General features: G+C 34.7%; 1 protein-coding gene and 1 long non-coding RNA gene across 3 annotated transcripts in view; one reads left to right on the forward strand and one right to left on the reverse strand.

Annotated features, from left to right (window-relative positions):
• Window positions 1–306: 306 nt before the first annotated feature.
• The window catches only part of LOC107557924 (ankyrin repeat domain-containing protein 10-like), a 27,685-nt gene continuing 2,848 nt past the window's right edge, over window positions 307–25,143 (reverse strand). Inside the window, exons 2-6 of one of the 2 annotated variants that reach the window (XM_016241508.1) lie at window positions 21,070–21,222; window positions 15,125–15,216; window positions 3,371–3,621; window positions 3,179–3,277; window positions 307–756 (exon numbers count right to left, since the gene is read on the reverse strand). In XM_016241508.1, coding sequence (XP_016096994.1) covers window positions 452–756; window positions 3,179–3,277; window positions 3,371–3,621; window positions 15,125–15,216; window positions 21,070–21,222 — 900 coding nt within the window. In that variant the 3' untranslated portion in view covers window positions 307–451. Of the gene's footprint in view, window positions 760–3,178; window positions 3,278–3,370; window positions 3,622–15,124; window positions 15,217–21,069; window positions 21,223–25,143 lie in introns of both variants that reach the window. The other variant, XM_016241507.1, reaches the window with a different exon arrangement.
• Window positions 9,461–20,273, forward strand: LOC107557925 (uncharacterized). The gene is made up of 4 exons (XR_001605440.1): window positions 9,461–9,472; window positions 11,791–11,796; window positions 15,151–15,153; window positions 20,205–20,273. It is a non-coding gene; the product is annotated as an uncharacterized lncRNA (long non-coding RNA).

The raw sequence follows: 25,143 nt of genomic DNA on the forward strand, positions 1-25,143 counted from the left end.
TCCAACTCAATTAAATGACCCAAATTAGAAAAGATTGCACTTTTTTTAACAACACAAATACAAACCCAATTCCAAAAAAGTTGGGACACTGTACAAATTGTGAGTAAAAAAGGAATGGAATAATTTACAAATCTCATAAACTTATATTTTATTCACAATAGAATATAGATAACATATCAAATGTTGAAAGTGAGACATTTTGAAATGTCATGCCAAATATTGGCTCATTTTGGATTTCATGAGAGCTACACATTCCAAAAAAGGTGGGACAGATAAAATATTGAAATTTGAAACTTCCACATCATTGCATTGTTTTTATTCACAATTTGTACAGTGTCCCAACTTTTTTGGAATCGGGTTTGTACAAATACAGTGTCCATTTAAAAGGACATGGACTTAAAGCACATTCTATATGGATATATAAAAAGCATACGAGTCTGGACGGGACGTCCTAACACCCATGGTAGAGGTGCATGGTGTTGAAGGTGATGTGGTCATACTGCTCCTCTACACTGACTGACTTGCGGTGCTCTATCTGACTGCTGGCGTCCTCCATGTTCTCAGCCGTATCTCCGAAGCCATTATGATGCCCAAAATGAAGGCCGTTTTCAAAGCAACCAGGATGTGAGGAAACACCCACATTCCCAATATGATCATCACTCTCAACCTCGGTTGCATTTCCATTTACGTTCTCATGCATCAGGTCACCTCCACTGAGGTGCTGCACAGGATAGCAGTGTCCATTTAATGGGAGTCCTGCTGTCAAAGAGAACACATGAATTATAATTCATTAAAGAAAGATTAAGATTTGCTGCTTCATTCTTCACTGAATGTTTTTTGTTTTGCACAATAATTTCCAACAGGTCTACATTGTTCATATCAGTTTTTGTGCATACAAATCACCCATCCAGTTCGGTTTACGATTATATCTGAACATTTGAACTTTAATCTCAAGTCCTGCTTCAAGCCATGATATTACTCAACTCTACAAAAACATTGCACTGGCACACTGCCCTGCATTAGCTTCGACATTAAACATTTTGCCTTATAAATTAATATCACTTTGATTTAAATAACATGGCTTAATTCATTTATGTTATATGTGGAGGCAGCAAAATAGTCCAGAGGTTACTGAAGGTGCAAACCAATAGATGATACATGTGTGCCGCATTAGAATTTATAAACAGTATCAAATTAACAATTGCAAGTGGTTTTTGATTTGCTAACATGTTCTGACAAACTATTCATATGTACAAATTCAAGAGTCAGTGTTGATTGTTAAATGAGAACATTTAATGAGTATAGAAATTACATTTATATCCATCTTAGGCATCCTGTAACTTTACATGACCAATATGTCTATGTGTCACACATAGCCGGTGTTTAAATGAGCACTTATAGTGAGATGTCCCTTGTAATTCTGAATCGGCAATCATGTGTTATGCTATATGAGTGAAATTAAACTTTTTATATGAATTTATAGAAAGTACAATGCATTTAACGAATCACCTTTATCTCAATTCATACTTCTCATACTTAATCAGTTCAGCAAATATTTTCTACACTACATATGAAATCCTATATTAGCTGGAAAAATAAATAAAACTTTTACCCTCATACAATAACCTCCGGACTGATAAACACTTGAGACTGCAGATACAATAAATCTAATAACAGACCCTCTTCAACAGACTTTGTAATAACAGCAACAGAGAGAAAAACAACTACAACCTAATATAGTTTAAAAAGGTTAAAGAAGTGACTGAATAGCACCTAGACTTCCTTACAAGAACACACGTATGAAAGCTGCACAGCGAAGGGCTGTAGATGTACTTTATACATTCATGATAAGATATGCTTTGGCAGAACTAGAGAGTTAAATGTTGAAGAAATAAAAAAAGGAAAATAAAATGCACAATATTTTATATTTTCAACATGGAATTATATATGTATATATATATATATATATGTATATATATATATATACACATACAGTGGGTACGGAAAGTATTCAGACCCCCTTACATTTTTCACTCTGTGTTATATTGCAGCCATTTAGCCATTTACAAATTTGGTAGAATATAAAATGGGTGAAATATTTCAGTCCAGCATCTCAGTCAAATACAATTTACGTAATGAGTAAAACCTATAACTCTTGGCAACCCTGATCCATGTCACCATTCACTTCCATTGTGTGAGAAAATGTGCCAAGAAAGTGACATATGACAGAGACTGTCAATCTAACTAACATGTTTTGTGCTCCACATAAGAAAGTATATATATATATATATATATATATATATATATATATAAATAATACATAAAAAAGCATTAACCTGGATTTTTTTTTTGCTACTTAACAATAGAATATGGGCTACTCATATCAAAAGTATTAACCAACAGCCTAAACCAAAATCCAACTATGTTACAAAACTCAAGGTCAGGCATTACATAAAAAAGCATTAACCTGGATTTTTTTTTTGCTACTTAATAGAATATGGGCTACTCATATCAAAAGTATTAACCAACAGCCTAAACCAAAATCCAACTATGTTACAAAACTCAAGGTCAGGCATTTGGTGGGGCAAATACAATTCACAGGAAAAGCTGTGAAAGTGTCATACTAAGACATACTTTCCAAGTATAGATTTCAGGGCATAAAAACAGCCTAATAACATCATGCAAGTACTTTAGAGAGAAGGGGAAAAAAATCATTTAATTGCTCTTGGAATGCAATAGAATCAAAATTAAAAATTAAAACGCCATTCAGGGAAGTTATTGTGCAAAACAAAACTCAACATTTGCTTCTACCACTCAAAACACCTTCTCCATTTTAGTTTAAAACAATGTGCATACCACCAAACGTTAAAAGGACGGGGTGGTGTGAGCAACTTATGATCAGATGTTTTATACATATGATGTGTGTCAAATTAAATCAGTTTCCCTCCCAGACACACATCACCAAAATAGCTTAAATGAAGCCAAGGCAAATGCTCCTACAAATAGGCATAGGAGTTAGTGCAACGGCATGGTATCTGCATGGAGGTCACGGTGAAGATCTCTGACTCTTTGTGGACTGGAGAGGACGAGCTCTCCATTCGAACCCCCCGGTCCTGCTCTGGACTGATGTAGCCATTGGACCCCAAAAGCAAGGATCCATTTAGGAGTCTGTTCCCACCTGGGGTACTCAGCGCTTGGCCAAACTCCATGTGCATGTTCTCCATCTGGTCCTCTCCACTGGATCCGTTTACTCCATTCATCGGCTGATAACCGAGATCTGCAATGACACCTTGACATTAGCAAGTGGTGACCCAACTTCATCATACAAATGTCTTTAAAACCAAACTTTAAACATTCAGTCAAGACGTACCATCTGTTCTGGCCTTTTTAATTAGATTAGACTCCATGCAATCAAGAGACCTTTTTCGGCTGGGAACCCTATTAAGGATGCCACGCTCTTGGATTAGCTTGCGGTCCCCAAAGCACACAGAGCCATTGGCTGAGAACCCGTTAAGCTGATTGAGCTGCTGGTTCTGGGCATTGGAAAGCAGTTGGGCGCACTCTTGAAAGCCCTGGGTATGGGCTAGGTCAGCGGCGGTCAGTCCACTAGCGTTCCTCATGCTGCGCAATGATAAAATTAGTGCATTAACACTGCTGGTCTAAGGCAAGTGTTTGTAAACCACTCATACACACACACACACACGCACGCACACACACACACACACACTTCCCTTTCTATATTTAAAACCTTAATTTATTTGGACATTTTTGAAAAAAAAAATAATACTGGATAAATCATTGAACATAAGGCATTTTTTTTTTTTAAATAATACTGGATAAATCATTGAACATCTATTTAAATAAACATTTATAATGTTGTGATGTCTCGACTGCAATAGAAAATGAAGAATCATTAAAGCACACACACAAAGAACATGATATTAAGAATACAAAACATTTTGATTACACCAGTCAATGGTAAATATTTGCCTGTGGCAATACTGACTGGCAAATGAAAAGTGGTTTGGCACTGCCAACTGATTTTTCCAGGAATTCTCTTCAATTCAACAAATGAACTGGACAGATGATTCTTTTAATAAAAACATTTCATATTTTTAAAGTGAAATAATGCTATTAGTTAAAATCTGAATGTGCCAAAAGTAAAACAAAAAGTAAATGAACGCCACACCAGAATAAACATGGTAAAAGCAGTGGCAATAAGAAGCCAATAACTGTATATAGAAGAATGCAGACGTTCAGAGAGGACTTCTTCAATCTGTAGTAAGAGTGGCCTGACCACAGCTGTGAGATGAAGGAAAACATCTTCTGATTTCTTCCTTATTTTTATTTTTTTGTGAAGAGAGACTCATATCTTCAATAGGTTTTATGCTGGCTGAATCTTCATTTTCATGGTTGAAAGAGGACAGCTTAGAGAAAAGCGTCAAGGCAAAACAAGACCCGATCAGGAAATTCTTCTTTAAACACTCAAAGATTAAAAAAAAAAAAAGTAGAGGAAGTTTAATAGAACAACATCCTGGCTTCTTTAAGAGAAGGATTTGATCGAACGGTGAACGTTGATACTATAAAGCATTGATGGGTCATGTGAGATGCACACCTGTTCAAAATTTGACATGAAATAAGGATTGAGAGTGTGTATTTGCCATCAACAGTCATTTTCTATTGCAGTGAAGAAAAAAGAATACATGAATGAACAAAATCTAGGGCAAAATAACAGCGTTTACACTTACCCCTGGAGCTCCTGCTAACACTTCTATCCTGAATGCAGTGAGAACACAGAAATGTGACTCTTGGCAGCGCAATAACAGTAAATACACACAGACTTACCTCAGATAATCCAAAATAATTTCTGACAGACACCAATAATGTGTTGAGTAGTTTTAATCACTTTTTTTATTTGTGTTATGTTCTCTGTTATAACAAATGTATCAGTATGGGTTTTAAAGTACTGCCAGCTTTTGCTCCACTCTTATTACATGTAACATCGAAAACTGAATCAGATTTGTTTGAACTAACACTATTCTATACCAACTACAATTTAAACTGCCGGGGGTTAATAAGAGCAATTTATACTAACTATACACCATTTCACAGTCCAGCTTGCCATTAAGAAAATATTACTGAATCCAATGCAGAACAGAAAAGCAAGTTAGTGTTCCTCTAAATCAGCCTGTCAACTAATCTTCAAGTTTACCAATAAACATTTGTTTTTGATAGATCTATTTCAGTGTTTAAGCTGAAAAATATTGCAGTTATGTAAGAGAACTGAAAATTTTGTGGTATCATTAATTTCTATGGTATCCACAAACAGCGTCTGGCTGTCGTACAACTCTAAAAGCAATTCAATGACGTCTAGGCTATAATGTGACTGGTTATCAAGAAATATGATCCAAGTTGCCGGTCTCCAAATTAGAGCTGCAGAGGTTGAAATCTTCCCATAATAAGCACATGGCTACACACACAAAAAAATTGGTTCTTCAGCAGTTCTTTGTGGTAGTTGAGGTGCATCTCAATAAATTAGAATGTCGTGGAAAAGTTCATTTATTTCAGTAATTCAACTCAAATTGTGAAACTCGTGTATTAAATAAATTCAATGCGCACAGACTGAAGTAGTTTAAGTCTCTGGTTCTTTTAATTGCGATGATTTTGGCTCACATTTAACAAAAACCCACCAATTCACAATCTCAACAAATTAGAATACTTCATAAGAATTTTTTTGTGAATTGTTGGCCTTCTGGAAAGTATGTTAATTTACTGTATTTTAATTGACAATCCTCATAAGGCTGCGGTTCTCTCGGTTGGTTGTGCATCTTTTTCTTCCACACTTTTCCCTTCCACTCAACTGTCTGTTAACATGCTTGGATACAGCACTCTGTGAACAGCCAGCTTCTTTGGCAATGAATGTTTGTGGCTTACCCTCCTTGTGAAGGGTGTCAATGATTGTCTTCTGGACAACTGTCAGATAAGCAGTCTTCCCCATGATTGTGTAGCCTAGTGAACCAAACTGAGAGACCATTTTGAAGGCTCAGGAAACCTTTGCAGGTGTTTTGAGTTGATTAGCTGATTGGCATGTCACCATATTCTAATTTGTTGAGATAGTGAATTGGTGGGTTTTTGTTAAATGTGATCCCAAATCATTACAATGAAAAGAACCAAAGACTTAAACTACTTCAGTCTGTGTGCATTGAATTTATTTAATACACAAGTTTCACAATTTGAGTTGAATTACTGAAATGAACTTTTCCATGACATTCTAATTTATTGAGATGCACCTGTAGCACCACTAAGTGGTTCTTTGGCTCGTAATCATAGGGGAACCAATTTAAGTACTATATAGCACCTATAAGAACCTGTAATGGTGCTTCAGTGGTACTTTGGGGTAGTTAAGGTGGTACATAGCACCTATATCTTTAAAGATGGTGCTATGTAGCACTTAAAGTGGTTTCTGATTGGAAAGAGGAAGAAAATTGCTGGCAGTCACTCAAAGCCTACATCTCATTTTCACGAATCTTAATCCGTGTGAAATTTGTGCTAGCTACTTAAGCCAATCATTATTCTGTAACAATCATTAAATACACTATGCAATTGAACTTATTTCCTGTATGCGCTACCACTGAGTGACATTCATCAAGTAAGGGGTTTGCTTGTGGCTTTAGGAAAAGGTTTGTTCATTCACGTATTCATTATTTAAAGAAAAATATATAAACCACAATAATCATTCAGAGTTCAGACATGTTTTTTTTAAACTCTAACTAGGCCACAGTCCATACACACATTCATTCCAACACATAACACATGTTTAAAATCAAACATCTAAAAATAATACAATTTCCAGCAAATAAAGTAAAAAACATTTTTCATTGAACAGACCCTCCCCACTTATTCCTACCCAAATCTGAAGAAAAATATGAATGCTTCTCGGACGTTCTGATGTCAAAACGACATTTTTACAAACGCTTCAGAAGGTACGTGTCCATCCTGGCAGGTGTCAATTCAAAATGAACCTCTTAGGTGCAAGAAATCTGAAATCATTATCAAAACAAACACAATGATCTTAATGGACAATTGATTAACAGTCTATCCACTGTCACTATCTGTGAGTGACTTGAATATTTCTGTTGTATACACATGAAAAAAAATATATATTTATATAATTAAGATAATTTTGTTCACCGTTTCATTTCCTGCTTATGATATTTATGCTTATGATATGTATAGGTTTTAAATTTGTACCGATAACACTAATAGATATTTAAATTATAAATTATATTACAACTCTATTGCAACTATTCTTGGTAAACATTACTTTAATGAATTATAAAAAAGTTTGTATTAGGTATCTAATGAAATAGTAAGTTTTACTTTGATGGTTGAAATCTTTTTTTTTTTTTGCAATTGCAGCAGCAAACAACTCGATAATTGTGAATATTACAGATAATATATTACTCGAAATATCAGTAACAGTATATATAATATTCTTGCATGTGTGTAATATCCCTGATATTAGATGTCTGAAACTACGATGTCAGTTGAATTTAGAATGTCAGATTTACTGAAAACTGTTTTGTTTATATATTGTCCACAGAGTTAGATCAGATTTCTAGCACCTTTAGAGATCATTTCAGTTTATGTAAACGTCAAAGATACATGAACAGGAAAACCTATGCAGTTATTAATTTACATTTAGTTACAGCTACTCAAGTTAAACATTTGCATCTTAATTCTCATTATTATTAATAATCTAAATAAAATTAAATTAGAAGTGTGTCAGTTCATAAGTTATGTATATTTATTTAGCTTTTTGAATTGAGACATATTTTAGTATTTTGGCTATATAGTAATTTAATTAAATCAAGACAGTATGGTGATATACACCCTTGCAAAGTTTTCAGAATCCTGAGTTAATATCATTCTGTGTGTGTACCACTGATCTATACATAATGATAATATAATTCTCTATTATAGATCAGTGGTACAGAATAGAGTTTTTTTTTTTTTTAGTAAACCGCTACCAAGAGAAACGCATTTTGGTTATGCTTTTTAATATGCTGCATTCGCCTAAACTGCAAGCTTTAATTAAGTGTAAAGTCAATTCAGGGAATTGTTTCTAAACACAGAAATGTTAGAAATGACATAACGTAACGTTATTGATGAAATAACAAATACCAAAGTTATTGCACGTTACAAAGACTCTAAGCTATGTAACATAGTACTGAATTGTGGAGTTAAAGTCTATAGTTTCACCATTTTTGTGTAGCCTATAACTAACGTTAGTAACTTAGCGCATTAGCATGATCAGTGGTTCGCCCGCTCAATCGCAAGTTACTGTTATTACCGTTCATGATTGCCAGGTTTTCCAATCGCATTTCGAGGCGGGTCTCCCGGTACAATTCGCATTCCAGGGGCTAAATATCATGTTATTGGGGTCGCTTCAACCCGCGTACATGAAAAACAACCCACGGCAACAGTGTTAAAGTAACGTTAGTCCAATTCCGCGGGAAAACCGCAGACTTGGCAACACATTGGCTACAGTTTGCTAGCTAGCTATGCCTTTGTCACGTAAATGAATATTAGCCCTACTTGATTGCAATAATTAACAAAACAGATGGCTGTGTAAATCCACTGAAGCTGCTGGAGGGAGCATTCATTCAGGTTGTACCGTTAGCGGTATTTGACAGTTGAGAGAAAGGCGGCAACTTTTCCGCGAGTGGGCGTGGTTTCAGCACCGCCAGCGGACACACCCCCCAGCATCTGAGAGCAGAGAATACGTTTTTTTTTTCAAGATTTTGATAACTTGTTTATTTACATGCCGTTTTTCATCATTCACATTTGGCTGGGTGGTTAATAACATTTTCTGTGGAGACAAACTCAGAAATCATAATTAATATTGCTTTACACGGACTTCCTAACTGCTTCTCGATTCAGAAATTGTTCCACATTTATCATCTTTGAGAGAGATTATCTTTCAGCCTTTTTGTGTTTATCATATGTTACAGAATTTGAATCTGTGCAATTCTGGTGAATTTACAACCGTTTTAATTGACAATACGGAACTTCTCTGACAATATCAAAACGTATTTAATTAGAAATTAAGTTGTTATTTTTGTAGTTCTTCATAAATTGCTTTAGTTTGACTATATAGATGAACATATATATATATATATATATATAAATAATGGTTCTTCTCATCCTTCTCATTAATTTTAAACGACATTTTGTTAAACGTTTGGATTGGAATACATTCACACAATTAAAATTTTTCACAAAAAATGTATTAAATGCATTGTGACATTGCAAATGCAGCTACTTTTATGGCATTCATTTTATTTAAAACTATGGAATTGCACATTAAAGGGTTAGTTCACTCAAAAAATAGTTCACCCTCATGTTACAAACCTTTTGTTTATTTTTGAAACACAAATGATGACATCTTAATGAAACCTGAGATATTTCGGTCCCTCCGCTAAAAGTCTATTAGACCAAAACGCTGATGCTCAACGAACATGCATAGTTCATCAAATGGCATGGGAAACAGAAGCTCAAATGTGCTTGCTTGACACACAAGCTTTATTCTCATGCATCAAGCATGTACGGTTGAGCTTCCGTTTACCATATTGGATGTTCTTTATGTATGTGCATTGATCAATGTTTATAAGTGAATAAATAGATAAATGAAATCTGTTCAGAAAAACTTCACAATCTCTTTAGGATTTTTTAAAAGCATTTAATGTTTTGGTGGAATTGACTTTCAATGGTGGGACAGAAACATCTCATTTCAATAAAATGGCTGCATTTGTGTTTCGAAGATGAACAAAAAAGTCAAATAGGCTTGGAAGGATATGGTGCATGGGTTATTGATGACAAATTGCATATTTGGGTGAACATCCCTTTAACTTACAATATTCTACCATTGAAAGTCAGATATGTTTATATACACACATTAGACCTGCCAGGTCTGCCACCGTTTCCTGGTAATTTCGGTGTTCAGTACTGTATGAACAGATATCACTGTGACAAATGACAATTTCACTTCGGCGAATGAGTGAAATGTTTTATTTAAATATTGAAACGGAAGCATTCATTTTGTTTCTTCATTCCTGATATGCTTTGCTACTCTCTATTTTCGCTTCATAATTTCTTTTCCATTGGTTGAGCCCTAACGCATAACTTCCTGAGCATCAAACCATGCTTACTCTGGACGAGACTAAGAAGGGACTGATTAGACCTGTCCTACAGATACGTCTTATGGTTAGTCTACAAAAAAAACAAACAAACATTAAAATTAAAAATTAATATACATCAACTGCATTGATTTAAGGGCACAATTAAGCAAAGCATGCAGGTCAAAAACAAAAACTAGATCTAAAACTTAAACAAAAAAAGTTGTCTTTTGAAAGTTCTAGGTACAAAATGGCCTATCAGTAAAACCAATCACCGCATGAAATACCTCAACAGTTTGCCAGTGTGTTGATACTGAAGGGAGCGATAGTGAACACTCCTAATGCCACAACAGTGCAGTTTCGTTGAGGGAACTTGGAGTGAGTCAGCAGTGTCTATTTGGAATGCTCTCCCCCTTTTCTAGGATTACTTGAAAAAGTCAAGTCATTTCGAATTCAATAGCTGCAAAAACATTGAGATGTGTAGACGTTCTCTAGAATTTTGCCGTAACAGTTAACAAAATGCAATCTCCATTTCTTTTGTCATCATGCCACTTTCATAAGGACAAAGGTGACAGATGATTCATAAAAGAACATGTTTTATCATAGGGTAATCATATATCAGAGGGTAAATTCTACAGGCGACATTGTAAATACAAACAGTTTGTCTCTATGAACAAAGTCTCAGAATAAAAGATGCAGACAGGTTAAAACAAAACACTAGTAATGCCATTCATATGATTAAGATCTAGTAATGCAAACCCTACAGATATTTAAGCCTATGCTTTACCCTGTTCTCCTTTACTATTATTCTACCTGAACCACACGTATAAACCACATAAGTCCTGCCAGACTTATGGATCGAGGGCTTTGGGAGAATGATGAGAGAAGAGAAGAAAAAACAAAACAAAACGTAATCAAAGTGATAAGAGTCTGTGCAAAAGGATCTATGTTTTTAAATGGTTTATAGTAAACTGAGTATTTTCCCCATTTATTTTACTTTACTGAAGGGACAAGAAATGATAAAAAGCAACAGTATTTGCTTCAGCTAGACTCGTGTCGTCTGCATGAGATAAAGACGACTCAACATGTTAGAGTTAAGTCTAGGCAATGGTTGCAATATCATATTCTTATTAAGGCACTGCGTATTTTTGGTAATTGAATGAGTTACATTTACACAGAGTTAAATGAGTTCAGTTACTTAAGTTAAATCCACACTACATTAAGGACATTTAAACAATTTATAAAGCACATTGGGTAATTTCAACTGGATGTTTTATCTGAAATCTCTCCACTAGGTAATAAAGAAAGACACAATGTACACTTGAAGCTGTGTACATCACTGGTAAAGAGCATTAGAAGCTGAACAAAGTGAATTGATTGAGGTTTATGTTAAACCAACACGAGACCCCGGGGGTTTTAAAGGACAAGGGAGTGCTAAACTTTCTGCACCATAGAAGGAGAGGGAACAAGAAGAAAGAAAATATGACGAAGCACATTTCTTCGAAGAACTTGGCTATTTGTACTTGGTAGACCATGAAGAGTGGACATGTCTGGTGAAGATGAAACTATTGAAGACATTTCAGTGAAGAAAGAATCAAGATTTCAGTGAGAGACTTATGTAGTGTGTCCATCCATCAAGTTAAAACATGGGGAAGTCTTTCCATTAAGCCATGAACAAGAATGAGTCTGTCTGGAGATGTCCAATTGGAAAAAGAAAAACATGGATACAACCGATGACTGTGAATCTGATTCCAAAGGATTCAAAAGGGGTCCATTCTCACTTTCTTCATTTCTTCAGGAAATTTATATAGGACATTTAAAACATTAAGCGGAATATAAGCCTTTTTTAAATCTAGTTCTAGTCTGCTGGGAATACATTAGGGCAATATTAAGTTCCTATGTCTTCTCCATGCCATTCACATTATTTTGGTTTCAGTCCAATAGATCTTGAAGGAATATAATTTCTGGACATCACAATGAAATGGTGCTCTTTTGCCAACTTTTAAGGTAGGACTATGGTGCTGCTGTCAAGAGAATATTTTCATCGGTGGCTGACGTGTTCCTATAAGGAGAAGTATCAGCTGGATTCAGATCTCAAGAAATCAATTAAAGTAAACACTAGACATATGTAGGGAGGAAACCGATAAAACATCCAGTTTTGCATTTCCCCCCCCCCCATGCAGATTTTGAAAAAACTAAAATAAAAATCATATTACTGGTTTTCTACTAAGGATATTTCTAAACGTGCATGTATCATATTGGTAATATTGTGAAGAGGACTATTGTGATGTTTGTGTGCTATGTGCTGTGCCATTAATGGGAAGGATCAAATGAACTTATCTTAAATCCTGTTAGCTGAAGTTCCAGATTTTAAAATACGGGAAAGGAAATAGCTATTAATTATTTTTATTTATTGGTATTTTTATTTAGTCATTTTTTTAAAAATAATTTTTAACAGAGGAAGAATCATTTTTTTCTACATAGTGTTTTATAAATGAAGCAGCTCAAGGTTTTTAAGATTACCAAAAAGGTGTGTTCTGGCAGGCATAAATTAAACTCTGCTGGAAAGTGGCCCTTTAGGTGCAGGACTGGACACCCCAGCATTTGATGAACACTACATGGCTACTACATGCCTAGTTTTTCTATTTGCAAAATTTAAAAATCAAATAGAGCTGTTTGTGTGTTTTCTTGCATTATTTTTTGTTCAACTTCAGATAATGTTTTGCTAGAATACAAGCTTTAGAATGCTAGAAATAACTTAGAAATGTATTACTAGCCATAAAATGACACTGCAGAGACATTTTGAATGGAGCTCAATTTCCCCCAGAATACCATGGGGTCTTTCACACTTCATTTCATTTTATCTCCCAACAAGGAAAAAAACCTTAGCAACCAAGGACAATTTAAAACAGCATTAGTTGTTGTTTGCTTTTGAGCTATGAGGAAATGTGCAACAGCTCGCAACCTTGAAAAGGCAACACATTTAAAATCAAAAAGTGAAGGGAACAAAAAGGATATTACCTCCGCACTTCACAGGGGATTATAGAAGACATGATAGAGATTATCAAATTACTGAATTCAGAATACATTTCACATTTAGGCAAAATTAAGCCAGTAAGACCAAATCTGGTCACAGATTTCAGAAGAGCTCCATCAAAATACATTTCAAAATGGATTGAGTGTATTAGGTCACTTTTCAAAATCACATTTTTAACTTGGATGACAAACAGGACACAAGTTCCACATTGAATCTAGGATTCAATTAGTAATCATGATCTAACAATGCACAATACAAGAACAGCATTTATTAATTGGCAGCAGCTATTTGCGCTAAGTGTAAATAGTGATATATGCTATTTATAGTATTGTAGTACATTATAAAAGAGTAAGCAATAATAACGTATTGAGTGCAAATGATCATTTTAATTCAAATTATTAAATGGCTGCCACATTACTGGGACAATAAATCCCTCCCTACACCTACCCGATAAATTATTTTCAAATTTTGTATTATTTTCAAATTTTTATTGAAAATAAATGCCTTTCTGATTTGATTTGAAAGATTTGAAAAGGGAGGGAAAAAAAGTTCAGCAAAAGGCAGATTCGAAACTCGGGTCGATCGCGTAAAAAGCCCGCGCTTTACCATTTACGCCACTGGAACTGATGTTTCACAACCGTCTTTTCTAGTGTTGACTAACCCAATCCCACATTGGTGGGCGGAGTTAGTGTAAATAGACACTCCGTAATAAATGTTGGTTAATGTTCAAGTTTACATATACCAAAATATGTACTAAATTAACATTTCAAACGGTATAATTATTCAATGTACTATCAACAAACAAATTAACATTGAACAATAACATAATTATGAACATTAACTTAATTAAAATTAATAATTGCTGCAAAAATGCTGTTCATTGTTAGTTCATGATACATAATTCATTAATGTTTATAATATTTTGTTACCCTGTCAGGATGAATCAATTTACGTAAATTAAAAATTTCTTCAAAAAAAAAACAAAAAAAACTCTTAATTTAAAAACATTATAAGGGAACTTGCAGTAATAGCAATATAATAACAACATGCCTATTTCGATCCAGAAGTGTACAACTTTTTGTACTTCCAAACATCCATTTATTCAACATTTGTCTGTAGGTACAAATTGTAGTAGAATTGTTTCATGGCTTAAATCTTTAATTAATTAATGCAGCAATGGCTATATTCATGGAAAAAACAATTAAACTGCATTACTCAATCAATTCAATCAATATTCTTTCAATATAATGTTTACAATAACTTTAAAAATGTTGTCTAAAGTCAACATTCAAAAAATAGATCATATAAACTAACAATAACAACAACAACAATAAAAGCAATATAGAGCCTTTCAAATTACTATGATAAAAATTCTAAAATTATTTCAGGAGATGCCTTTTTTTTAAATGTCCATTAATATATTTTCTGAATAAAAATGTCATCTAGTATCATTTAAAAATGGGCATTCTATTAAAATGTTTTATCCTCAAAATATTCCTACATAAATCACAAACTCGTTTTTAATTTATCAGTTAAAAACAAACATTAAAATTAGAAAATAAAATGATAGTTGATATTCTTTTATTTGTAACTCATGCATGCAGGTTTTAAAATCAAGTAAAATTGTGAGATTGAAAACCAGTCAGATTTCTACCACGCAGGACAATAGGGTTCATCGGTTTTTATAGAGGAGGGCAGGGAAATCTCAGACGGTTCAAAACGGTCTCACTATAAGTGTCTTTTGTTGACCATATTATCTTGCAGTGGAAGAAATGAAATAAAAGCCTTATAATCAAGAGAATCAATGTTTCGGTTTTGATGGAGCCCTTCTTAAATGAAGCACCAGTGGGGTTGATGTAAGGGAAGAGAGAGATACAGTTAGAGAGAGCAGCAGTTCGAGAAGACTTACTCTGCCTTGGCTCCCTGGACCAGGAGCGTGTTAATGCAGTCGATGCTGCCAGCACGGGCCGCTTTGTGGAGGGGGGTTTCTCCAACATAATCCTACAAAACACACAGAGAATGTAAAGCACCAGCTGGGAGCAGTGGCCTGTAGCACAAAGCCAGTTTCAGTTTTTACCCAGGTAAGTTCACGTTTAGTTTGAGCAAACTCTGAGTTTTCAGGCTCAAGAAGATGGTAACTTACACAACACGGCCACCATGCTCTGGAGCAGGTTTTATTCTGGGAATCTGGGTTAGAGATCGCAAACCCAAACTGGACCAATGAGCTGTGAGCAAAGGGACATATATCTGACGCAATGAAGCCACTCCCCCTTATCTCTTACTCCAAAATTAAAGCAGTTTACAGTCAAGGAATTTTAGCTACTTATTTATTATATTTATATTATATTAAATGTAATGGTTTATAATTCATATAATATATTCATATTATTATATGAAGTTGCAATTAATTTTAAGCTTCGTATTTAAATGAATTTAAATAATATATATATAGACAGACAGAAAAGCTTTAAAATATCCAACTATTAAAATGACTTTAAACTCAAGCGTTTTCCTTTTGAGTTCTTTGTGAAACTATATATAAATAAATTCAATTGATTCCTTTGCATAGTCATAATATTTTCTTTCTGCTGCCAAACTTTTGCTGCAGTGCAAGTGCTTATTCCTGCCTTGTAAATGCATTAAAATTTACATTTACATATTACATTTTTAATAACGGTATCTCTTAATCTTCAGCAGAAAAGTGAACGGCAAGAAAACGGCAACTCTCGCGAGAAGTGAATCCAACTGACGCTTTGGTGATCATCTCCACGTTTCGTGTGATTGGCTGTTTGCTGCACGTGTCACACTTTCAGGTGCACGCGCTACAGAATTAATCGCAAACTCTGAGTTGATGGAGAACGTTTATATCGAGCTTTGTGAGCTCGGTGAACCAGATCTAAACCAGGTTGGCTATCGGGTTTTGTCAACTCAAAACTTACTCTGCAACTCTGAGCTTGTTCATCTCGCTTCGTGCTACAGGCCTGTCATGATTGTGACATTTTTCTATTTAGCTTTAATTTATTTCAGTTTTAGTAATTTTAGGGTGCTTTCACACTAGCACTTTTGGTGCGCACTCGGGTTCGATTGATGTCAGAGTTCAGTTCGTTTGGATGATGTGAATGCTGTCTTCCGAACTCAGGTGCGCACCCACGAACCGTACCCGAGTTCGCTTAAAAAGGGTGGTCTGGGGTACGGTTCGCTGCTGATGTGAACGCAATCGTACCAAATCGCGGAAGTGAACCGCTATTAATGACGTATTATTTGATAAAGATGTGTGTTTGTGTTTCACTCACTTTCCTGACAAGCGTGACTGACGCGCTGCAAACATATAGCTGTATATCTAATTTCTGTTCTAATTCCTTCAGCATTCTTTAGAGCATTTGCAGTACATTCGTAAGGCGTATCGAAGCTTTGTAAACAAAACGAACGGTTAAAAAAAACTAAATATATAAAAGTGCAGAGAGCAATGTTATGCATTTGCCGCCTTCTTCTGCGACGTCGTTCGGACCCAAATAAAATAATATGGACGCAGTCCAATCGAACTCGGGTTCGGACCAGGCAAGCGAACCAAGTGTAAAAGCACCCTTAGAACTTCTCTTAACTTAACTTCTCTCAACTTATTTAAACAGTCTTCATCTTTAGTCAATTGCCAGGGCAACATTTATAATTTGGTTTACCAAGATTAAGTTCTTCAAATATAAGTTTTCCATCTAATATTTTATTTTATTTCAACTTTGTCAATTACCAACAATTATTTCTAACAGTTTTAGTTAACAATAACACCAGTGTCTGCAGACTGATGAATACGGCAGCAATCACCATATTGCTGGAAGTGAAAGTGCAATCTCTCCGTCACAGCCCAGCATCATCATTTATTTAGGAGCTGGTGGAGCAGCCGGCTGAACCTTTCACCCTGACAGAAAGCTACAGTAAACTCTTAAAGGAGCCGCTGAGCATCAGGCAGACCTTTCAACAGAATCACTGATTCATGGGAGAAGAATGTGGGTCAGACTGACGCCCGGCAGCTTTTCACTCAAGCTACATTCCTCCGAGCAGTACAAGACAAGACTGGGTAAGAGAGGAGTCGATGGGACAGGCGATGCCCTTAAGTCATTAATGTTGATCTGCCTGAGCCAGCGGGGATGAGAAACTAGTCTATATTTGGAGAACACACCACTGGTTATGTAACAATGGCCTAGTAATCTAATTTCTCTGCTGTAACACACCAGTGAATGGTGGAGGCGGAGAATACATGAATAATCAGAAATATGCTCACACGCTGATGATGGGGATTTCTATATTCTGCGCACATGAAAACACAGTGATACAGTACATGAACACAGTGAAACAGCTAGTCATAAAGGGCCCAGGGCCTCAGTAAACCAAGGCTGACTGAGTCTGGCATATCATCAAAAATGAGCAAATGTTTAAGCTAAATTTCATAAATATTTTCATGTGTGAAAACTGTGGGGGTTGGCATGACCATAATCTTGACTACAGAACCTAATGCACGCTCAAATATCTTATTACATTTTTACCAAAAATGGAAATTGTAGTATTGTTTAAGGTGTAATTCACCTCAAACAATACCATGACCTACGTTTATATTTAGCTCATAATGTTTCATGAAGTCACATAATGTTGATATACCAATTTATTACTAAATAACCCAAATCTGCTTTTTAACCATAAAATTAATCAGAAATCATTGTAAATAGCTTGCCCATAAAATACGGCCAATGCTCGTACACATACAGACAAAACATCACAATAAAATAATGCAGAAAATATAACACTAAAAACAAAACAAAAATGAGAAGAAAATGATACAATTATGTGTTAGGAATGTCATTTTACTGTTGTTCACTGTAAAAAAAACAACAACAATTTTTACTAGCAAAAACCATAAAATTGACAGCTTTTAACAATAAAACTACACAATGCAATGTTGGATCATTGACAGTTTTTAACCATATTTGGCACGGCAACAATAGCCCCGTTTCCACCGCCGGAACTTTCCCCAGGAACTAGGGACTTTGGGCCGGTTCTTGATGTGTTTCCACCGCAGGAACCAGGATCTAAATAAAGTTCTGGGTAAAAATGTGCCCCTCAGAAAGTCCCTGCTCACAAAAACAATAAAACATCCAATCTTATATAAAAAAAAAATAATAATTAAATTGTAACTTTCATGATTGTAAAATGATTGTATAACAAGATGGCGGACTGAGTAGTTGACCTTTTATCTGCGCCATAAATGAGTCCCGTGTTTACTTAAAAGTGATGAGTTTATACTCCACTTAGTTTTAAGAGTTAGTCCATTATACCCGACATTGTTATTTTCAAGTTTGCTATACGTTTTTCCGTTTACAATCGCTTCTAATTTGAAGATGGAGGAACATTACTACTCAATGGACACTAGGGCTGCACGATTATGACAAAAATCATAATTGTCGATTATTCCCTTGAAATTGTAATTGCGATTATTAATAACGATTATCACAATTTACATTGAATGATGTTTATACCATAGTATAATCCAACTGCATGCTGTATTTTTAAATGGAAATAAGCTGAAAACACTAACTGAAAAACTATGCTTTTCTATAGTATTAAGCCTCAAATGTCAACTATACATCGGACTGGTTTCTTCTTTAAATTTATACAAAAGTAAACAATAGGAAATCAGTTAATGAATTTAGATGCAAGTATTTGCCATTTCCTCTTCCACCACAATATAAAGAAGTGCATTTAAAAATTTTGTACGAAATTTATCCTGCGAAGGATTTTCTGAGATTAAGATTTAATGTGGATTGTAATATTTGTCAATTCTGTAATAATGATGCTGAAACTACATTTATCAGAACTGATTTCTTCATTGTAATTTGGCTAATTAATTTTGGAATGAAGTATGTAATTGGATTAAACAAAGAATATGTATTTTTCCATCTATTACTTGGGACATGGTGAAATTTGGAGAACATTTGGAGGGCAAAAGTGTAGACTTTGTTGTAAATTGTTTACTTCTCATATTAAAATACTTTATTCACAAATGTACAATTTTGAAAACTGCACCCCAGTTTAATGTCTTTAAAAAGGAGCTTGCCATGTATCCTAAAAATTATGAGAAGTGATAAGGCCAAGAAATTATTTGATTTGTTTAATAAGTGTGATTTTGTTTAATCCCCTACATTGTTCATGGTTGCATGAATGTATTTTATTTTATGTTATTTGGATTAATGGTCTTGTATGGCGGTTTGTTTCTCTGTTATAGTATGAATAAAATGAATGTCTCAGTCTGTGAGGACTTACAGTTCAGTTTAAGTTAGCCTATTTTGTTCTGTTAAGACGTTGTTGAAATTAAAATTTTTATTTTTTTAAATGTGGAGGGAAAGGAGTAAAATCCATGGAATAAGAGCGAGAAAAAAACTTTTTCCAAAGATCCGGAACATTCGGGGGCGGGACTTGGGTGCTGTACATGGTGATTGGTTGAGTTCATGCAGCATTGTATTTCAACCACCATTTATTCTATTTAATATTACTGTTATTGTGTCATGAAATGTAGTATTTCAGGCGAGAATGTAGTTGTTTAAAACTCAAATCTGCGGTTTAATTATAACGACAGCGCCTATTTGAAAATGTGCTTCAGCGATTTCAGAGCTCCAGGCGATCAGCGGGTGCTCAGTGCTCATGTTTCCCGACGAGAGCAGCCTCAACTTGGCTAGTCCTTCTGACATTTGCCGCTGTCAGCGTCAACATAAATCTAATAGGTAATCTTTTGTCTTTATTCTATTAATCTATTAATATGTTAAAATGAAAATGAAGAGGCAATACTGTTTGATATAATATTTCGTTTCATTGTAATGTAGCTATGTACGTTCCCTGAACTAATTTCTGCGGCTATTAATATGTTTAAATGAAAACGAAAAATGGCAGTGATGTTTAATATTTCGTCTAAATACAGTGAGGAAAATTGCAGTAGTCGAGGTGAGCTGACTGATGTTATGAAGTACGCTGCTGTTTGCAGAATTACCGGACTTGTGTCGTCCCGTCCGCGGGAGTTCACACTCCTGAGTCAAACTTACAAAGTCCGAACTACCGAGGACCAAGTCCGAAATTTGCGTAATTGGTATTGAGAAATCACCAGACGATTTCTTCTCGGTACTTTAGACCGCGATGGAAACACAGACAGCAACAGGTCTGGGGGAAAAAAATTCCTGGGACAAATTGTTCAATCAGGCACTTACTGCAGCATTTTTGTTTATTTACTTTTTTGTAAAAAAATATATATATTTATTTGTACGTTAAATATTTGATATTTTACAATAAAATTATTTTATGATATTATTTTTTACAATAAAAATAATTTTACAATAAAATTCCATATAAAGCAATGTTAGACTATTTAAAGTTGTTAACTGTATATGGCATGGTAACTTAATCAGGTTGTTTTCTGTAAAAAATATAAAATATAATTTTACATTAAATATTTTACATTAAATTTATTATGATTGATTATTCAGTGCTAAAATTCTTAACAGCTTAATGTTATGTAACACTCGAGGGAAAAAAACAACAGTATAACTTATATGAAATGGATAGTACAAAGTCAAATTTCTGATCAGAAGAATCACATTTAAAGCTGCTGTAAAACAGTCATGTGGCCAGCTGTGACATTGCTAATCAATGTGTGTTATTTCAAGTTCTTCCTCATCTTCACTTGTTTGGAACACTTCTTGCTCCGTTTTCTCGCATAACTTCATGTTTGTTCACTTTTCCATGTAAATAAAGAAGTTCCGCATGCTCGCCTTCAAAAAGGTGTCTCATACACAATCTCATAATGCAGTGATGTCTTACCTGTCTGTTTATATCAGCTCCTGTCTGCAGCAGCCAGAGCAAGCACTGAGGATGACCCCCGAAGGCAGCAATATGAGCAGGTGTCTGGGCAAACCGAGAGGTCACAGAGTTCACACCACATCCCACCTGCACCAGACGCATTACACACTCCAGCTGTGAGACAGGAGAGGACACAGGGAAAAGTGCCTTTAATACGCGCTCAACTGATAGGGGCTTTTCAATGGCTGATGCCAATATTGATATACAGAGCAGGATTGCAGGCCTAATTCCGATATATAAAATACAACACATAAATGCTTATTTAGAATACAATTGAATTATAGCAAATGAGATGTAGACAAATTACTGAAATAAAACCATTTCTGTTTTCTTTCTTTTTTTATATATATTTAAAAGTAAACATGGATTGGACCAATACATTTCTGTGGTTCTCAGTAGCAGAAGTAATAATCGTTGGATAAACTTCAATAGTGGTGAACAGAAACTACAACATACATACACATACATATATATATATATATATATATATATAATAATATAATATATAATATAATATAAAAAATTCTATTTGCTCCAATAGTAAAAGAAAAAAAAAGAAAAAAATACACCATAGCATTTCTATGACTTTACAAAAAAAGTATTGAAAATATAGAGTAGGGATGTAACGATTAACCGCGAGCCGGTTGAAAATCGAATTAAATATGTGACCATTCAAATCAGTTGAGATGCTAAACAAATCGCGATTCAATTAGGGGTAGGAGTTTATATGAATGTATGTCTGAGGGGAACTTACTGTCTTTCGATGGTATTTTTTCCTTTTCATCTTGCCTCTGTATAATGCATATTAAAGTTCATAAGTGCAGCGCTGCTTTGTTTACAGCGGAAACCAGGAAAATAATTTAAGCGCCACCTGCTGGCAGAGAGTGAATCTGCCTCTCATTCAGCTCGTCTGCTGTTTCGGTTTCATGCAGATATTTTGTATGCATAGTTTCACAAAACTGAAGTCAAACCATTCTGTTTTTGCCTCAAATTTCGAAATTATACAATGTAATTTAGATTAAAAACTGCTCATGTTGCATGTATGCAGCATCTTTGTTTGGATCATGATTAAAATGCAGTGGTTGCCTCTAATTTGAAATGGAAAGCACAGACAAAGCCTTAGTTTGTTTATATGAAGAGATTTATTTTATTTGTGTTACTTATTTATTTGATTTGGGGCTTGTTTTAAAATTTAGTTTTGTTATTTACATTTGTGGTTCTCAGTAGCAGAAGTAATAATCGTTGGATAAACTTCAATAGTGGTGAACAGAAACTACAACATACATACACATACATATATATATATATATATATATATATAATAATATAATATATAATATAATATAAAAAATTCTATTTGCTCCAATAGTAAAAGAAAAAAAAAGAAAAAAATACACCATAGCATTTCTATGACTTTACAAAAAAAGTATTGAAAATATAGAGTAGGGATGTAACGATTAACCGCGAGCCGGTTGAAAATCGAATTAAATATGTGACCATTCAAATCAGTTGAGATGCTAAACAAATCGCGATTCAATTAGGGGTAGGAGTTTATATGAATGTATGTCTGAGGGGAACTTGCTGTCTTTCGATGGTATTTTTTCCTTTTCCTCTTGCCTCTGTATAATGCATATTAAAGTTCATAAGTGCAGCGCTGCTTTGTTTACAGCGGAAACCAGGAAAATAATTTAAGCGCCACCTGCTGGCAGAGAGTGAATCTGCCTCTCATTCAGCTCGTCTGCTGTTTCGGTTTCATGCAGATATTTTGTATGCATAGTTTCACAAAACTGAAGTCAAACCATTCTGTTTTTGCCTCAAATTTCGAAATTATACAATGTAATTTAGATTAAAAACTGCTCATGTTGCATGTATGCAGCATCTTTGTTTGGATCATGATTAAAATGCAGTGGTTGCCTCTAATTTGAAATGGAAAGAGCACAGACAAAGCCTTAGTTTGTTTATATGAAGAGATTTATTTTATTTGTGTTACTTATTTATTTGATTTGGGGCTTGTTTTAAAATTTAGTTTTGTTATTTACATTATATTTAAATGTTGTTATGTAGCAAACGCTTTTATCCAAAGCGACTAACAAATGAGGACAATAGAAGCAATCAAAACCAACAAAAGAGCAATAATTTACAAGTACTATATTAGTGTATTATAGTGTTTTATTTCAATTTCATAAAGAAGAAACGTACAGTATTTTGTCCAAGCAATAATAAAAGGACACATTTAATTTATAATTTGTCTAAAATCTCATTTTGTTAAAAAAAATTGTGAATCAAATCGTGAGTTGAGTGAATTGTTACATCCCTAATATAGAGATTTTTTTTTTTTTTTTTTTTTAAAGAGAGAGAGAGGTTGATTAAAGTGGTCAGAAGAGAGAAAGATGTCAAATTTTCCATTGTGCAAATTTAGCAGTGTTAAAAAAAATTTCTTCTGGCAGAATGTTAAGAAATGTGAATACGTTTTTAAACAACAACATAAAAATCTTCGCTAGATTTACATCAATAACTGGAAATCTGTCATCACAGTCCGTAAAAAGGTCCATTATTTATTCTCAGCTGAAAGGGTTTTACAGCACTTCTGTTATTCATCCAACTGGGATAAATATTGGTCTAATGTACTTGGGTAATAAAACAATTGTATTTGATACAAAATGGAAGCATTTAGTGCATCAAATATGGTTATTGTTGTGTTTCAACATTCCTTGATGATCTCAAATTTCACTCTCTAACTCTTCCTGTTATTCATGTACTCAACAGTGCCTTAAAGCATTCTTCTCTAGACACTCCCATGCTTTGGAAGACATTACATCCATCCAGATAAAGCCAACAACGCACAGAAAGTGGGAATGGCACCAGAACAGAGAGATTTATGACTTCCTCAGATTTGGCATTATAATTCAACTTGAAACAGTTTGATCTAAATACCCTGTTGATCACACACACACTTAGGAATTTCTCTTTAAGTCTGAAAGGCTAAAATGCAAGTCCATGCACACATCCCGTGGAGCTCTGAAAGTCAAGGCATTGGAGAAAATGCTTTCCCTTTTCAGTAATTCATTTCTAAAAATAAACCGAGGGGTTGGTGTTTATATCAGCCTGCTGACTCTCATACTTCCTCTGGTTGGCTAACCTCAAGACATCTGGGAATACAACATCGGCTACATAACAGATAATGTAGCTCTTTAGATAGTGAGGGAAACCTGAAGTTCAACATCATTACCTGAGGAAAGACTACACCCACAGGTGTCAAAGCAAAATTACACTTGTAAAACTACTAAATACTGTCAAAATATGACCACACGTGCAGCTCGATATCCGGGAAAAGGACTCCGAGGAGGTTCTTTCAGCGAATCAAAAACACTCATGAATGAGTGAAAGCAGTTGAAAAGTATGCCATTGTGTCCAAAATGAAACAAAATAAGATCTTTTACTGTGTTGTTGCATCTAATTATGCTTCTAAAACCGGTTATTCAGATGCTGTCATCAGAAAAACCGGTTACATAAAACAACGTTAATACAAATGAATAAATATATATTTGTTCGTGTTGCATTACATGTGATATATTATTAAATCGAATGCAACAACAACAACAACATGAATCACTGAAAGCTATTAAAGGGGTCATATGATGCTTTTTTAAAGATCATTATTTTGTGTATTTGGTGTAACAGAATATGTTGACATGCTTTAATGTTCAAAAAACACATTATTTTTCAAATACTGTACATTATTGTAGGTCCTCTATGCCCCGCCTCTCTCAAACGCTTCGTTTTCTACAAAGTCCCTCCTTCCGACAAGCGCAGTCTGCTCTGATTGGCCAGCTGACCCAGTGCATTGTGATTGGCCGAACACCGCAAGCACTCGTCGGAAATGTAACGCCCCTTACCATAATCACAGCTTCATCTTTCAAAATAAATGTAAAGACAGTAAATAATGTCATTAGTTTTACCATCAGTTCAAGCCCGAAAGGGGAACAGACAGTAATGATGCAGTACACAAGCCGCGGTTAAGACAGCTGACTCTAC

Source organism: Sinocyclocheilus grahami, unplaced genomic scaffold (genome assembly GCF_001515645.1).
Source record: "Sinocyclocheilus grahami isolate Dianchi unplaced genomic scaffold, SAMN03320097.WGS_v1.1 scaffold624.1, whole genome shotgun sequence".
Lineage (NCBI taxonomy): Eukaryota > Metazoa > Chordata > Actinopteri > Cypriniformes > Cyprinidae > Sinocyclocheilus > Sinocyclocheilus grahami.